The following is an 18,389-nucleotide window of genomic DNA, read 5'->3' on the forward strand; positions in this document are numbered from 1 at the left end:
TTTGGCAGTATGACTATGGCTCTAAACACAACCCTTACGTGAAGGAAGACATCACCGGTTTGTGTTACATTAGGCCTACAGAAATAATCCAACGCTTCGTCTGCACTGCAGGCACCGCAAGAGGGCAGGCTGTGCGTGTCGTCTTCCGTACAGGGTCCCCCTACCCTATGCATGGGACAACTGCGTCTTGAACATTATGGTTTCTTATTTTCCACTGAACTGTCACCTAGTACTAACACTCTGCAGACTACTGAGACCAAGCAATCACCTTACCATACAAGGCCTGCCGCCTCAGGGCAGCTAGTGCTCATACCCGCATTACCATAAAAAGGGCTAGTGTAAGTACTGCAAATACCTTAGAGGGCCACTGCAATAAAACATACCCATCTTACCATAGGACTACTGCAAAAAAGACACTGACAATGCCGAGTAGGCCTTACATTATAGCCCTGTTGAATAATATTCAAATAACCTTTACATTTGAGAGAAAGCCAGCATAGTTCACTGAAATCAAATGGATATACTCTATTTGAATACCACTTCCTAGATTCCATGGTGTCAACTCAAAACACATGCATTCTAATAGCCAGAATGTCTAGGTATTTGGACCATCCCAAACACCAGAATGGTTTAGAATGGTCTAGTAAGTGAAGTATCCATTTTTATATTACTGTAATGGAATTCCACTGACATCTGTTAAACTAAATGAAGGATGGTTCTTCATAACACCACCATTGTATTAAAAAGATAAACACCATTTGTTTTCAGAAATTGGGGACTTTTATTAAATATCATTTGATACAACATATACATGACAGTAAATCTACCATTTCATAATTGGCCTGGTAAAATACACATTACAGCTGGTCTCAGCCAATGAACATGCATCTCCTCTGTATAAAAACACAGCTGTTGGGCGACAGGGCCGACACGGGGGTTGAGTGACAGGGTGGGAGATGGGAACGTATGGAATAATCAAGGGAATGTTATTGCCGATTCTGTCAACGAGCCAGGCATGATAGCATGCACCTCTGTGGCTTGATGATATTTTGAAGTGAAATGAAAAAGGGGCTCTTCAACTCAAGACACAGAAAAGGCACTTCTGGGAAGAAAAAAAATAAATGTAAAAAAATGAGGGCAAACAAGACTTGGATGGGGCGAGACAGACGTTACATATGATAGAAAAAAATATTTGGGAATAAAATTAACCGGTTGGGTTCTTGAAATCTTCAACCACTCATCACCATCCGGACGAGTTCTGAGGGAGAAAAACAAAGCAGCAGCATGCTTGGTTATCAGTGAGAAGAAATGTCTAGAGCAACTCCACCTCCAGCCAGCAGTGCTACAGCCTCCACGCTCTCCAATAGCCTTGTGCTCACTATCAAGTATAGATTTAGAGGGCCTTATTGTCTATAGGAATTTATACTGACTCATTACTGTGACTTGGTTTGAGATGGATTGGCTTGTATAGCCTAAAATCAGTTATGGGGGGGTATATTCCATCCAAAATATACATTTTGACAAACGCTCAGAGGACGTCACAGCCCAGACACCACATTGAGACAAATTCAATGAATCAGAGAGGTAAGTCCACTTAGTGACTTGCTCCCACATGGTTCTCTAGGTGTTTTCATCACCAACATGAGCACAGCTCTGCTGGAGCTGCAGCCTGATCCAGAGACTCTACACGTCAGTCAGAAGAGAGAATCTGCATTAAAGAGGAGAACATTAGAGGCAGGAGCGAGGGATTAGAGGGGGAAACTCAGAAGATCCATCTCCTAGCGAGCCAGAACAGCCAAGGGTTTGCTCAGCCAGGCCTCAGAACCTGGAATGCGTTAGGATTAGCAACCACCTCTTTATTTGGGCTGTTCTAACAGTGGAAAAAGGAGGAGCGAGGGATCTGGCAGAAAGGGAGGGGAAAAACTAGCACACCTACAGTACCAGCAGCAGCTTCCATGGGGAGAGGGGATGGAGGGAAGAGATGTTAACAGCCAAGGAAATGCAATTCTGCATTAGCAGGAAGTGACTATAGTAAAGAGGACAATAGTTTAACACTTAGGCTTTATTTTACGGCACTTCATCCAAAACACCCTTAAACACACCCCTACGCATTCAAATTTGAGGAGTCACCCCTCTAGTCTAACAGACCCCTCCCCCTCATCAGTGTCCTGCCCTCGTCAGGATGGAGAGTCAGTGTCCATGGGGGGGGGGGGGGGGGTCACTCAGGAGCCACATGCAGAGGCTACATGCAGACTATAGCCAGATGAGGGGGAAGGGCAGGAGAGGGAGAAGTGCTCTGCAGGAGAGAAAGTTAAATAAAAGAACAGATCAAACCATAAATTCAAACCAGACTCCACCACAGGAATCCAGTAGCGTCAGAAAACCATCACGGCACAGAGAGATGTCCTACTCTACATACGCCATCAGTATCATAGCCTTCACTACACCTCTTCAATAGGAGCCATCTTTTAAATGACTGTGTTTGAGCAAGAACACCCCCACACGCAATCAGAAACAAGAGTAACCTGCTTGTTAACTACTAGCTTAAATATATATCTGTGGTATCAGTAGCTAGGAGTAGGAGCATTCTGTGCAGTGATGGTTGGAGAGGGGGCCCCCCCCTCACCACATCTCCCAGAGCAGGTGAGAGCCCACTGCTGGGGTAGGTGCTGACAGAGGGGGGCTTTAGGGGGTCTGCTCATACCCGCCGCTCAGCCAGACATGATGTGGCGGACAAAGACTGTGGGAGAGGAACAGGGGAGGTCAGTGAAGGGGGGAAGAAAAAACAAGGGACACACACACTCATCTGAAATCAAATGCGCACAACCTCCACCCAATCAACACAATCCTTATTAGTAACCACAAATCACAGGAATTTGTGTTTACATGATACATGAGTACATCCCAGTCAAGACAATTGCCATTTTATTTTGTTACAATTCACATTTATCCACATGATTCTTCCATTATTCCAACACTGTGAAATGGTCATTCCTAAAGCATTGTGATATATTCTACTGTACAAGTACAAGTCCAGTGTTCTCCCTTTACACCCATATGCATCCAGTTCCCCACGCTGCTTTACCTTCGTAATTGATGCAGCCGTTGGCGTCTTCGTGTCCCGCTAAGAGAGTCTCCACCTCCTCTTCTGTCATTTTCTCACCTGCAACAAAAAATGAAACTTACATTCTCATAACAGATAGACAAGACACTGTATAGGAAGGAATCCCATCTTTCCTATACCTTAGACAGGTGCAACTCTAAAAAAGCTAAACCCCACTACCAAGCAGACATTCCCAGAGGCATACTGATACAGTTCACAAGTGAGACCATCAAAGCCATGTCTTTTGAGTTGCTCAATCGTCTCACAAGACAGATGTTCTGGATGCAAATGAAGAGGATCAATATGGGTAAGGTAGGGCATTGAATCACTAGTTTAAGAGGTGATATCCAGAATGTAATCAGTTTAGTGACAGAAAGGACCTTCATTCCCCAGTCAGGTTGACAAGGAAAAGAGGTCAACTATCAGGACCATGCAGTTTAAGCTTTTCTCTTGGTCCAAATTAAAATTCAGGTAAAACCGTCAAGCGCTGAATGTCAATGAGTTACGTCGCCAACATTTTCACAAGGCCGGTTCCAGTACTGTTTGTCTGGAATGTTAAGCTGATGTAGAGCTCTCAAGCACAAGAAAGAAATTGTTGGCTAATATACTGTAATATTAACCATTGACTTAAACAAGAAATAAACAGTGACTGCAGATGGATGAAAATGAACTCTTCATGAGGAGAGATGTAAACAGTCATCGGGGGGTTGTGAGGTATTACCAAGTGTTGTGAGGACATGGCGCAGCTCAGCACCCATCACTGTGCCATTGCCCTCCTTGTCGAAGACACGCAGACCCTCCACAAAATCCTCAAAGGAGCCCTGGTCCTTGTTCTTAGCGATGGCCTGGAGCATGGGCAGGAACTGCTCAAAGTCTAGCATCTTGTGGTTCATCTCTGGGGAAGGATGAAAAGAGTTCTTTTTTTAAACATGTCTCACTCTGCTAAAAACTCACTAGCTGTTACTTTGCTAGAAGACAGCCCGAATAACCTAACTTCTTGGTGACAGGGGGCAGTATTCAGAAAAATACGTGCCAAAATTAAACTGCCTGCTTCTCAGGCTCAGAAGGTAGGATATGCATATTATTAGTAGATTTGGATAGAAAACACAAGTTTCTAAAACTGTTTGAATGATGTCTGAGTATAACAGAACTCATATGGCAGGCAAAAACCTGAAGAAAAAAAATCCAACCAGGAAGTGACTTGTAGTTTTTCTATCTAATCCCTATTCAAACTACAGTGTCTGGGGACATTTTGCACTTCCATTGGCTGTCAACAGCCTTTAGAAACTTGTTTCATGCGTCTGTTACTGGGCAGAGAATAGGAGCTCAGTCAGTGGACTGCCTGGGACCAGTGAGTTGTTTACTGCGGAGGCACGCTGGCGCACCGCTCCTTTTTCCTCTAATGAATATGCCATTGTCCGGTTGGAATATTATCGAAGTCTTGTTAAAAAGACCCTAAGGATTGATTGTAAACATCATTTGACATGTTTCTACGAGCGGTAATGGAACTGACTTAGTCTCTGGTTTTGCGCTCTCGCGTTATGCCTTTGGATAAGTGATCTGAATGAGAACAAAACTGAGGTATTGGACATAAATATGGAGTTTCTCAAACAAAAACAAAAAACGTTTGTGGAGGTGGGAGTCCATTCTGACGAAGATCAGCAAAGGTAAGGGAAGATCTAATACTAATTCTGAGTTTAGTTGACTCCAGAACTTGGCGGGTAACTGTATAGCTTGCTTTGATGGCTGAGCTCTGCACTCAGAATATTGAAAAATGTGCTTTCGCCGTAAAGCTATTTTAAAATCTGAGAGAAGTGCATCTATAATTCTTTCAATAACTGTTGTAAATTTTATCAACGTTTATGATGAGTATTTTTGTAAATTGATGTGCTCATTCACCGGAAGTTTGAGGGAATACATTTTCTGAACATCACGCGCCAATGTAAAAAAATGGGGTTTATGGATATAAATATGAAGTTCATCGAACAAAACATACATGCATTTTGTAACATTGAGTCCTGGGAGTGTCATCTGATGAAGATCAAAGGTTAGTGATTAATTTTAGCTGTATTTCTGGTTTTTGTGACACCTCTCCTTGCTTGGAAAATGGCTGTGGTTTCTTGTCTCGGTGCTGTCCTAACATAATCTAATGTTATGCTTTCGCCATAAAGCCTTTTTGAAATCGGACACTGTGGTTAGATTAAGGAGAATCTTATCTTTAAAGTGGTGTATAACACTTGTATGTTTGAGAAATTTGAATTATGAGTTTTGAATTTGCCGCCCTGCTATTTCACTGGTTGTTGATAGTGTGTACCACGGGTGGGACGCTAGCGTCCCAGAGAGAGGTTAAACAACTTAAACTGAACAAAAATATAAAATGCAACGACTTCAAAGAATTTACTGAGTTACAGTTCCTAAGGAAATCAGTCAATTGAAATAAATTCATTAATCAATGGATTTCACATGGCTGGGAATAGATGTATCGTTGGTCACAGATAACTTTTTTTTTTTTTTTTTTTAAGGTAAGGGCGTGGATCAGAAAGCCAGTCAGTAGCTGGTGTGACCACCATTTGCCTCACGCAACATCTCCTTTGCATAGAGTTGATCAGGCTGTTGATTGTGGCCTGTGAAATGTTGTCCCACTCTAAGGCTGTGCGAAGATGCTGGATATCATACACATTGATCCAGAGCATCCCAAACATGCTCAACAAGTATGCAGGCCATGGAACTGGGAAATGGTTCAGCTTCCAGGAATTGTGTACAGACCCTTGTGACATGGGGCCGAGCATCATCATGCTGAAACATGTGATTGTGGTGGATGAATGGCACAAGAATGGTACTCAGAATCTCTTCACGGTATCTGATTTCAAATTGCCATCGATAAGATGCAATTGTATTCGTTGTCCGTAGCTTATGATTGCCCATACCATAACCCTACCATGGGGCACTGTTCACAATGTTGATGTCAGCAAACCACACCCATGCAACACCATACATGTGGTCTGAGGTTGAGAGGCCGGTTTGACTTACTGCCAAAATCTGTCAAAGACGTTGAAGGCGGCTTATGGTAGAGAAATTAACATTCAATTCTCTGGTGGACAATCCTGCAGTCAGAATGCTAATCGCACTCAACTTGAGACATCCTTAACTCAATGTGACAACTGCACATTTTAGAGTGGCTTTTTGTCCCCAGCACAAGGCGCACCTGTGTAATGATCATGCCATTTAAACATCTTCTTGATAATCCAACTGGCTGACAGGTGTGGCATATCTTGGCAAAGGAAAAACACTCACCAGATGTAACCAAATGTGTGCACAACATTTGAGAAATAAGCTTTTTGTGCATTTGGAACATTTTATTTCAGCTCATGAAACCAACATGTTTAATATTTTTTGTTCAGTGTACACAAAACAACTGCATCTGCTCCATTTAAAACTAGACCTGCATACTGAGAGTAAACATAGCATGAAATGTATTTTACTCCCAAGAGTCAATTGACAAAAGTAGTAAAAATCTGTCCGTTTTTTGGTTGTTGCATTGGACAAGTCAATTAATGTCGCACTCCTGCATCTGCAGTGAAAGGTGGCAGAGCTAGAGCGGTGTTAATCAGACCATGAGACATCCCGAAAATCAGTCTTCGTTGACATCTAGCGTCTGACTGGTTTGGCCTACAAACTATGACCACTATGGAAAGAGACACAAACATGGTTTTCCTCTACGGCCCCCATTAGTGTCACGGGATTCCACTGAAGGAAAGCAGTACAGGTTGAGAAACTAACGTAGTTATGTGCCAACTCATGGGTTATGTAAGAAAAATATTGTACACACGTTTGGACACACCTAACACCTTATTTTTTACTATTTTCTACATTGTACAATAGTGAAGACATCAAAACTATGAAACACATGGAGTCACATGGTAACCAAAAAAGGTGCTAAACAAATAAAAAATAAAATGTAAGATTCTTCAAAGTAGCCACCCTTTGCCTTGATGACAGCATTGCACACTCCTAGCATTCTCTCAACCAGCTGAGGTAGTCACCTGGAATGCTTCTTCAACACTAGGAGTTCCCACTTATGCTAAGCACTTGTTTGCTGCTTTTCCTTCACTCCACAGTCCAACTCATCCAAAACCATCACAATAGGGTTGAAGTCAGGTGATTGTGGAGGCCTGGTCATCTGATGCAGCACTCCATCACCCTCCTTTGTCAAATAGCCCTTACACAGCCTGGAGGTGTTTTGGGTCATTGTCCTGTTGAAAGTAATTATAGTGGGACTTAGTGCAAACCAGATGGGATGGCGTATCGCTGCAGAATGCTGAGGTAGCCATGCTGGTTAAGCATGCCTTGAATTCTAACTAAATCAGACAGCCTCCCCAGCAAAGCAACCCCACACCACCTCCATGCTTCACGATGGGAACCACACATGCCGAGATCATCCGTTCACCTACTCTGCGTCTCAAAGACGCAGCAGTTGCAATTTAATATCTCAAATTTGGAATCAGACCAAAGGACAGATTTCCACAGGTCTAATGTCCACTGCTTGTGTTTCTTGGCCCAAGCAAGTCTTATTATTATTGGTGTCCTTTAGTAGTGGTTTCTCTGCAGCCATTTGACCACAAAGGCCTGATTCACGCAGTCTCCTCTGAACAGTTGAGATGAGTCTTACTTGACTCTGAAGCATTTATTTGGGCTGCAATTTGTGAGGCTGGTAACTCTAATGAACTTATCCCCTGCAGCAGAGGCACCTCTGGGTCTTCCATTCCTGTGGCGGTCCTCATGAGTTTCATCATAGCGCATGATGGCTTTTGCAACTGCACTTGAAGAAACTTTAAAAGTTCTTGATATTTTCTGGATTGACTGCCGTTCATGTCTTAAATTAATAACGGACAACATTTCACAGGCCACAATCAACAGCCTGATCAACTCTATGCAAAGGAGATGTTGCGTGAGGCAATGCATATTCATCAATGGAGCGAGCAGTCGCACCACGCTTCGCTCCACAGGCCATACAAACGCTCCACACCGCGTGGCCGCTGCCACTCTAACCTGGTGGTCCCAGCGCGCACGACCCACGTGGAGTTCCAGGTCTCCGGCAGCCTCTGGAACTGCCGGTCTGCGGCCAACAAGGCTGAGTTCATCTCAGCCTATGCTACCCTCCAGTCCCTAGACTTCCTGGCGCTGACAGAAACATGGATCACCACAGATAACACTGCTACTCCTACTGCTCTCTCCTCGTCTGACTACGTGTTCTCGCATACCCCTAGAGCATCGAGCCAGCGGGGTGGTGGCACTGGAATCCTCATCTCTCCCAAGTGGACATTCTCTCTTTCTCCCCTGACCCATCTGTCTATCTCCTCATTTGAATTCCATGCTGTCACAGTTACCAGCCCTTTCAAGCTTAACATCCTTATCATTTATCGCCCTCCAGGTTCCCTTGGAGAGTTCATCAATGAGCTTGACGCCTTGATAAGTTCCTTTCCTGAGGATGGCTCACCTCTCACAGTTCTGGGTGACTTTAACCTCCCCACGTCTACCTTTGACTCATTCCTCTCTGCCTCCTTCTTTCCACTCCTCTCCTCTTTTGACCTCACCCTCTCACCTTCCCCCCCTACTCACAAGGCAGGCAATACGCTTGACCTCATCTTTACTAGATGCTGTTCTTCCACTAATCTCATTGCAACTCCCCTCCAAATCTCCGACCACTACCTTGTATCCTTTTCCTTCTTGCTCTCATCCAACACTTCTCACTCTGCCCCTACTCGGATGGTATTGCGCCGTCCCAACCTTCGCTCTCTCTCTCACGCTACTCTGTCTTCTTCCATCCTATCATCTCTTCCCTCTGCTCAAACCTTCTCCAACCTATCTCCTGATTCTGCCTCCTCAACCCTCCTCTCCTCCCTCTCTGCATCCTTTGATTTCCTCTGTCCCCTATCCTCCAGGCCGGCTCGGTCCTCCCCTCCTGCTCCGTGGCTCGACGACTCACTGCGAGCTCACAGAACAGGGCTCCGGGCAGCCGAGCGGAAATGGAGGAAAACTCGCCTCCCTGCGGACCTGGCATCCTTTCACTCCCTCCTCTCTACATTTTCCTCTTCTGTCTCTGCTGCTAAAGCCACTTTCTACCACTCTAAACTCCAAGCATCTGCCTCTAACCCTAGGAAGCTCTTTGCTACCTTCTCCTCCCTCCTGAATCCTCCCCCCCCCCCCCTCCTCCCTCTCTGCGGATGACTTCGTCAACCATTTTGAAAAGAAGGTTGACGACATCCGATCCTCGTTTGCTAAGTCAAACGACACTGCTGGTCCTGCTCACACTGCCCTACCCTGCGCTTTGACCTCCTTCTCCCCTCTCTCTCCAGATGAAATCTCGCGTCTTGTGACGGCCGGCCGCCCAACAACCTGCCCACTTGACCCTATCCCCTCCTCTCTTCTCCAGACCATTTCCGGAGACCTTCTCCCCTACCTCACCTCGCTCATCAACGCATCCTTGACCGCTGGCTACGTCCCTTCCGTCTTCAAGAGAGCGAGAGTTGCACCCCTTCTGAAAAAACCTACACTCGATCCCTCCGATGTCAACAACTACAGACCAGTATCCCTTCTTTCCTTTCTCTCCAAAACTTTTGAACGCGCCGTCCTTGGCCAGCTCTCTTGCTATCTCTCTCAGAATGACCTTCTTGATCCTAATCAGTCAGGTTTCAAGACTGGGCATTCAACTGAGACTGCTCTTCTGTGTCACGGAGGCTCTCCGCACTGCTAAAGCTAACTCTCTCTCCTCTGCTCTCATCCTTCTAGACCTATCTGCTGCCTTTGATACCGTGAACCATCAGATCCTCCTCTCCACCCTCTCCGAGCTGGGCATCTCCGGCGCCGCCCACGCTTGGATTGCGTCCTACCTGACAGGTCGCTCCTACCAGGTGGCGTGGCGAGAATCTGTCTCCGCACCACGTGCTCTCACCACTGGTGTCCCCCAGGGCTCTGTTCTTGGCCCACTCCTATTCTCCCTATACACCAAGTCACTTGGCTCTGTCATATCCTCACATGGTCTCTCATATCATTGCTATGCAGATGACACACAATTAATCTTCTCCTTTCCCCCTTCTGACAACCAGGTGGCGAATCGCATCTCTGCATGTTTGGCAGACATATCAGTGTGGATGACGGATCACCACCTCAAGCTGAACCTCGGCAAGACGGAGCTGCTCTTCCTCCCGGGGAAGGACTGCCCGTTCCATGATCTCGCCATCACGGTTGACAACTCCCTTGTGTCCTCCTCCCAGAGTGCTAAGAGCCTTGGCGTGACCCTGGACAACACCCTGTCGTTCTCCACCAACATCAAGGCGGTGACCCGATCCTGTAGGTTCATGCTCTACAACATTCGCAGAGTACGACCCTGCCTCACACAGGAAGCGGCGCAGGTCCTAATCCAGGCACTTGTCATCTCCCGTCTGGATTATTGCAACTCGCTGTTGGCTGGGCTCCCTGCCAGTGCCATTAAACCCCTACAACTCATCCAGAACGCCGCAGCCCGTCTGGTGTTCAACCTTCCCAAGTTCTCTCACGTCACCCCGCTCCTCCGCTCTCTCCACTGGCTTCCAGTCGAAGCTCGCATCCGCTACAAGACCATGGTGCTTGCCTACGGAGCTGTGAGGGGAACGGCACCTCCGTACCTTCAGGCTCTGATCAGGCCCTACACCCAAACAAGGGCACTCCGTTCATCCACCTCTGGCCTGCTCGCCTCCCTACCTCTGAGGAAGCACAGTTCCCGCTCAGCCCAGTCAAAACTGTTCGCTGCTCTGGCACCCCAATGGTGGAACAAGCTCCCTCAAGACGCCAGGACAGCGGAGTCAATCACCACCTTCCGGAGACACCTGAAACCCCACCTCTTCAAGGAACACCTGGGATAGGATAAAGTAATCCTTCTAACCCCCCCCTTAAAAGATTTAGATGCACTATTGTAAAGTGGTTGTTCCACTGGATATTATAAGGTGAATGCACCAATTTGTAAGTCGCTCTGGATAAGAGCGTCTGCTAAATGACTTAAATGTAAATGTAAAATGTAAATTTCTCTTTGCTTATTTGAGCTGTTCTTTCCATAATATGGACTTGGTCTTTTACCAAATAGGGCTCTTCTGTATACCCCCCTGCCTTGTCACAACAACTGATTGGCTCAAACACATTAAGGATAGAAATTCCACAAATTAAGGCAGACCTGTTAATTGAAATGCATTCCAGGTGACTACCTCATGAAGCTGGTTGAGAGAATGCCAAGCAGGTGCAAAGCTATAGTCAAGGCAAAGGGTGGCTATTTTAAGAGTCAAATATATTTTGATTTGTTTAACACTTTTGGTTACTACATGACTCCATACGTGTCATTTCATAGTTGATGTATTTACTATAATTCTAGAATGTAGAAAGTAGTAAAAATAAAGAAAAACCCTGGTATGAGTAGGTGTCCAAACACGTCACTGGTACTGTATTTTTTAAATATGTTTTTGGGGATACCTAAAGGGGTCCTGAAATTCAAAAATCAAATAGCAAAATGATCCATAGTATGACCATCTTAATTCCATATGTCAGCTTAGCACCTCCCCCCAATGTCTTAGAAGACCAAAGCCAAAAGAGATTTGATACGCATTGCTAAATACATAAACTACTGTACTCAAGCCCAGTATGTGTAGCCTTACAAATTCAAAGTACGTGCTGCTCTTACACATTTCGCAAAAAAAATGAATATTTACAAATTCCTCCAAGAGGAATGCTTGTGTTTCTCTTTAAGTTGATTATCAGCTTTACATTATCAGATCTTGTTGACATGAGCTGCATATCTGAGATGCATGTGTTCTGTTTAAAACTTAAGGCTAGGGGGCAGTATTTTGACATCCGGATGAAAAGTGTGCCCAAAGTAAACTGCCTGCTACTCAGGCCCAGAAGCTAGGATACGCATATCATTAGTAGATTCGGATAGAAAACACTGAAGTTTCTAAAACTGAATAATGTCGGAGTATAACAGAACTGATTTGGCAGGCGAAACCAAGCACAATCCATCCAGGGAATTTTTATTTGAGGTCAATCTGTTTCCCATTAGTTTATGGGAAGCCTTTTTTCATAGGGATATGGTTGCAGTTCCTATGGCTTCCACTAGATGTCAGTCTTTAGAAATTGGTTGATGTTTTTCTTTTGAGAAATGACGAAGTAGTCCTGTTCTTTCCATGTGTCACTCAGTGACTCAAGTCTTCTGTTGCGCGTGACCAGGAACACGCTTCACTTTGTTTTCGTCCTAAACACAGTATATCCCGTCTTAAATTTTTTTGATTATTTACGTTTTAGGGTACCTAAATTTGGATTAGGAAAGTTGTTTGAAATGTTTGAACCAAGTTTACAGGTAACTTGGATACTTTGTAGGCATGTTGGGCGAGTTGAAACCGGTGTATTTTTGAATCAAACACGCCAAATAAATTGACATTTGGTGATATAACGAAGGAATTTACCAAACAAAAAGGACCATTTGTGATGTTTCTGGGACATTTTGGAGTGCCAACAGAAGATCTTCAAAGGTAAGGCATGAATTATATCATTATTTCTGACTTTTGTGTCGCACCTGGCTGGTTGAAATATGACTTTCATGTGTTTGTATGCGGGGTGCTGTTCTCAGATAATCGCATGGCCTGCTTTCGCCATAAAGCCTTTTTGAAATCTGACACTGCGGCTGGATTAACAAGTTAAACTGTATTTTGACGTATAACACTTGTATGTTTCATGAATTCTTATGAGTATTTCTGTTTTTGAATTTGGCGCACTGGAATTTCACTGGATGTTGTCAAAGCAATCCCGTTAACGGGATTCGAGCGGGAATGGGATCCTAAGAGGTTTAACACATGTAAGAACAGAACAGGGATTGTTTGGAGAGTGAACCCACACAATGAGTGCTGTTACATGTACACAATGTGATTATTGTGGATAGTCAGATTAATATAATAGTTCAATTAAAATGTGTACATGCTGTGCAAGAAGAACAATTTCCCTAATAATCCTGTTTACATAGACACATCTGAAATCAGACTACCTGATGGCACTAAATATTCAGAAAACAGGCAATCAAAATAAATGTTCTACAACAGTGAACATGTTATTTTGGGGGAGCGTATTTGATTGAGTTCAGACAAAATTCAGTTGTTTACGAACACATTTCATTCGCGCTAAAGAGGGAGGCTCGCTCGGTCAGCTGGAACACTGATTAACCTCTTGGGTAGGGGGCAGTATTTTCACAGCCGGACGAAAAACGTACCCAAATTAAACAGCCTACGACATGGGCCCAGGAACTAGAATATGCATATTATTAGTAGATTTGGATAGAAAACACTGAAGTTTCTAAAACTGTTTGAATGATGTCTGAGTATAATAGAACTCATATGGCAGGCAAAAACCTGAGAAAAAAATCCAACCAGGAAGAGGATCTGAGGCTGTAGTTAAGTGATTGCCTATCCAACAGTGACTTAGGGTTCATTTTGCACTTCCTATGGCCTCCACTAGATGTCAAGTCTTTAGAAAGTTGTTTGAGGCGTCTATGGTGAACAGAACGCCAACTCAGGAAAGCACATGAGTTCATTGGCACGCATTCACATGAGGGGTAGCTGTGTTCCAAAACGTTTTTCAAGACATTGGAATTGTCCGGTTGGAATATTATTGAAGTTAAAAAGGCTTTAAGGGTTGATGCTATACAACGTTTGACATGTTTGAACGAACGTAAATATAACTTTTTTTAACTTTTCGTCATGACATTTTGGCCACGCTTCCTCCACTTGGAGTAGCTAACCGAACGCTCAAACAACGAGGTATTTGGACATAATCGAACAAAACATTTGTGGACCTGGGATTCCTGGAAGTGCCTTCTGATGAAGATCAAAGGTAAGTGAATACTTCTATTTCTGAAATTAGATGAGTCCAAAATGGCAGGTATATGTATTGCTTGATGTCTTTTTCTGAGCGCAGTACTCAGATTATTGGCCGGTATCTGTCACAGCAGTTGCATAAAGGAGATGTTCATCTATAATTCTTTGAATAACAGTTTAATATTTTATCGTTTATGATGAGTAGTTTTGTAAATTGTTGTGCTGATTCACCGGCAGTATTGGAGGCAAAATATTTTCTGAACATCACACGCCAATGTAAAATGCTGTTTTTGGATATAAATATCAACTTGATCGAACAAAGAATGCATGTATTGTGTAACATGATGTCCTAGGAGTGTCATCTAATGAAGATCGTCAAAGGTTAGTGATTCATTTTAGCTGGTTTTCGTGACGCCTGTCCTTGCTAGGAAAATGGCTGTGTGGTTTTTCTTGTGTTGGAACTGTCCTAACAATGTTACTTTATGCTTTCGCTGTAAAGTCTTTGAAAATTGGACAAGGTGGTTACATTAAGGAGCTAGCGTCCCGCCTCCCCAAGAGAGGTTAAGGTGTTTACATGTCCTAATAATTTGAAAGATTGCTCAGAAAACCAGGCGTTTTAATCAGCGTATGCTTACTTTGATTTTGATCTTATGCCAAATAAGATAAGCAGAGTAAGGTGTTTATGACTATTGCATAATCTGCCTACTGCTATAATCAGTTTAATATCAACATTTGTATGCATACTTTCAATGCCTCAGTTCCTTGACTGATAAGGGACAGGCAGCACAAGCACAACAGAAACTGAGTTTCACCCTTTTGATAGGTTAGGACAATGCCTGTGTGCCACTGTGGTACTTGACAATTGCAGATTACAAACAAAGTTCACACTCCATAGGATAGTTATGTCATACCCAGAAGAACAGTTTCAGTTATATCCTTGGATGCTTAAATCACATTAGTTGACACCTTACAAATAACTCAAAACTGATTTGGTTAAGTTTACGGCAAACCGTAAACAGGCCCAAAAACACCAACCCTAAGCGTTGAAAGATATGCCTAAATCAAACTGAACACAAAACTACTGTTTGCCTGAATAAAATCTCATTAATTTGTTAACTGAAGCATGTAGTACTTGTATAGGTTTGATCCAGACAGTGGATACTAATGTCAATGTTCAGTAAGCATCTAGAAGCAGGGCTGACCTTCTGACTTGGGGTTGCCCAGGACCTTGAGGACCTCAGCGTTGACAGGGTTCTGGCCAAGGGCCCGCATGACATCACCACACTGGCTGTAACTGATCTTCCCATCGCCTGTCCTGTCAAACAGCAGGAAGGCCTCCTTGAACTCTGACAGACAGGGAGAAGGGTGTTAAAAAAAAGCAGAGTTGGATTGAAAGAGAGTGAGGGGGGCTGTAAATGTAGAAACAGGTTGAAAAGAATGGGCAAAAAGTCTGATTAATTTCTTAAAGAGTTACTACATAAGCCATTAAATGTGTTATCTACAGTAAGTTCGGTGGCCTCTGAACGCTTTCTGACATTGGGTAACTTCCACGGTCCATTGTTATGGTGCTTGCCTCCCATCGCTGGTATGCGGCGCATTACGAGACCGTCCGTCTAAAACCACACAGCAGCCACTCATTTACCCATATATGGCATTGACAGCAAGCGCTGGCCGTGTAATCTTTCAACCAAACAAACGAGCAAATTATATCGACCGTGGAACAAAATTCAAAACAGCCCATTGAGCGAGGGAAAAGCCACATGCGATAGGCGAGCACAGTAACATTACTATATGGATACATTATGTTTAGCGAACTTTATTTCAAAGAGTATATCTGAGGTTAATTTGGGCCACGCCTTCCAACATGTAGAACTCAAGAAGTGGTTGAGTCATTTCCCTTTGCTATCTATACAATGTCTATGAGTCAACACCGGTGTAGGACCGAAAACAAATTACAATAGTGGCTTGACTTCCGCTATAATATATTGACATTTTAAACAGTTCTGGCACCCACGTAGCTAGCTGAACTAGGCGACATCACAACAAACGGAACAGATTAATACCAAAATTGGTGTTGGCAACAAACACAAAAACGTTAAATGTTAACGCAAACGACCAAATGTTTTATCCAAGTACCTAGGCTTTTAAACACTAATGACCAACTATGTCATGACATGTTGAAATATAGCCCTTCCATTTCTGCATGCATGATTATTTTTTATATCAGCACGCAGTGCAAAATTAGTTTGTCATCCATTCAACACAAAACCTTAATCTGTTTAAACACCATTCAATCAAACCCGCAGTGGGGATCAAACACATATGGGTTTGACTAAGCCAATAGAGACCCGTGAATCAATATTTTAGTAAATGTATGACTATTCGTTGCTGGTTGTTTGTCTGATGACAATTCCACCATTCATGCATGGTACGAAAACGTATGCACTCACACGTTAGTCACTCTGCATAAGAGCGTCTGCTGTGCTAATTGACACAAATGAAAACGTAATAATGTTTCCCAAGATGGTTAGCCAAAACAAAACCTGGACCATCAAACTCACCATAGGCTCCAGTTTTAAATCAACTTGTCAGTAGGGAAACTGCTTCTCACAACAAGACAAACATGAGGACAGGAGAGAAGAAATACAGCTATTCCACATTCAAAGAATGACGACAGTGAAGCAAGGGATAGTCTAGTAGCTAACAGTTTAGCTAGGTAGCTAACTGGCTAGCCTTCAAATAGCTTTACTGTCACAAAACTCACCGATGATCTGGTCTTCTGAGAAGTCAGACTGGTTGAGAAGTACGGCAAATATGAAAATAGAGAAAACACATCCATTAATATGATTATCGAAGATGAAGAAAACAGGTAACGTTAGCCAGCAAACATTGCCCAGCCATGTTTGGAAAATCCAGCCCTGCAATGTACTCGTTGGATCAGTTTACTGGCTTAGTCTACACGAATTTAAAATGACATTTGGCTAGGCTAACATTCTACATTTCACGTCGCATACAAATATCTTTCAAACAGAACAGAGTAAAGGCATTTACCATTTCTGGGCTTGCTTGGAGTCCCGTCTGCGGTCGGAGGTCAGGCGAATGTGAACCGACAGGGGCGAACGTTGACAAGAAAGACTAGGCTCATGACGTCATCCTTCTTAATTAATGCACTGCACAGGCCAATCACATCTCGCAGGCGTTGGCTCTTCGAATTATTTACCGTCATTCGGGAAGATAAGCGCAAAACACTGTCTTAACATTAATTGATTGGAATCTTGACCATTCTTTAAAAGCGAATAAATGAATATCGGTGTATGTATGCTGTGCTGGGGGAAAAACAGAAATGATAATAGTTTTGCCAATTCCATTGAAGCTTTCATGTGGACGATTGTTATGAGCCATATGTATTACTGAGCATGTGCGCCATCGTGTGGTATGAAAATGCAAACTGTAGCTAGAGACATGATCTTGTGAGAAATTAGTGAGATAAGATCATCATAAATATACAGCAGACATGGTAATGAGCTTCAAATATATTTATTGCTGGGGGGATAAGGTGTTCCTAATGTTTTGTATACTCAGTGTATATTAGGCTTCACGTACAGCATTTAAACATGAGACACTGAAATTGGTTGAGTACATTTGCATGACACCGACTGAGCGTCGGCACTGGGACATAATTCAGAAACAACAAAAAAGGCAGATAACAAAACATGTAAGGTCTCTGAGATGCTCTCCTCTCCCTTTCAGTATGCCCCATCACTGCCCGCCTCCCAACACTAAAAGCGAACAAAGTCCAGAACTCGAGCTCCCTGCTGTGTCAGGTACTGGGCAACTGTCCTACTGGGGTCAGGGAGGAAGGATTGGGGCAACAGGCGTGTCCCCGTGTCCCGACAGGGCAGCTCATCCGTGCTGCCCAGGCATATGGGGGCCTCTCCCACAACAGGCTGCCCCAGCTTCCTCCCCAGGGTGTCCTGCGCCCCGTCCTTGCCCCCCTGGAACACCACGAAGGCGCCGTATCGCCCATGGCCATGTCAGACTGGCCTGCCACGCCACTGTGGATGTAGTAGCTGATGTGCAGCCCACCATCACCGCCCGCCTCACTGACATGTTCTTACCCAGACAACCTGACAGGGGACGGGGCAGGAAATCACAGGAAATCACAACTTCACTAACAGAGCAGTCTTCCATTTCCAAGCACTTTCAATCAAGAAATAATGCTGGAGATAGAGGCTCTCAAAGTTCAAATCAAGTAAACCCTCTTTGATACATTTAAAATCATATTTGAAAATGTTTGGGCTACTTTTATTAGTCACTCACTTACGGTAAGAGCTAGCTGATCAGCCAGAGAAGCACCTTCACCCAAGTTCAGTTTAGAGAGGTCTTCTGCTGCCAGGAGA

At 43.9% G+C, this 18,389-nt stretch overlaps 1 protein-coding gene across 2 annotated transcripts; it reads right to left on the bottom strand.

Annotated features, from left to right (window-relative positions):
- Window positions 1-757: 757 nt before the first annotated feature.
- On the bottom strand, window positions 758-17,167 carry LOC106583240 (myosin light polypeptide 6). Of its 2 annotated transcripts, XM_014167181.3 has the most exons (7): window positions 17,041-17,167; window positions 16,754-16,781; window positions 15,192-15,335; window positions 3,825-3,998; window positions 3,086-3,163; window positions 2,705-2,740; window positions 758-1,258 (listed from the first exon to the last, which is right to left on the bottom strand). In XM_014167181.3, the coding sequence occupies exons 1-6, from the start codon at window positions 17,041-17,043 to the stop codon at window positions 2,712-2,714; spliced, it is 456 nt and encodes a 151-aa protein (XP_014022656.1). In that variant the 5' UTR covers window positions 17,044-17,167; the 3' UTR covers window positions 758-1,258; window positions 2,705-2,711. The 2 variants fall into 2 exon arrangements, with proteins under 2 accessions (XP_014022656.1, XP_014022655.1); XM_014167180.3 differs by lacking the exon at window positions 2,705-2,740.
- Window positions 17,168-18,389: the final 1,222 nt, after the last annotated feature.

Source organism: Salmo salar, chromosome 22 (assembly GCF_965601325.2).
Source record: "Salmo salar chromosome 22, fSalSal1, whole genome shotgun sequence".
In the NCBI taxonomy this organism is placed as follows: domain Eukaryota; kingdom Metazoa; phylum Chordata; class Actinopteri; order Salmoniformes; family Salmonidae; genus Salmo; species Salmo salar.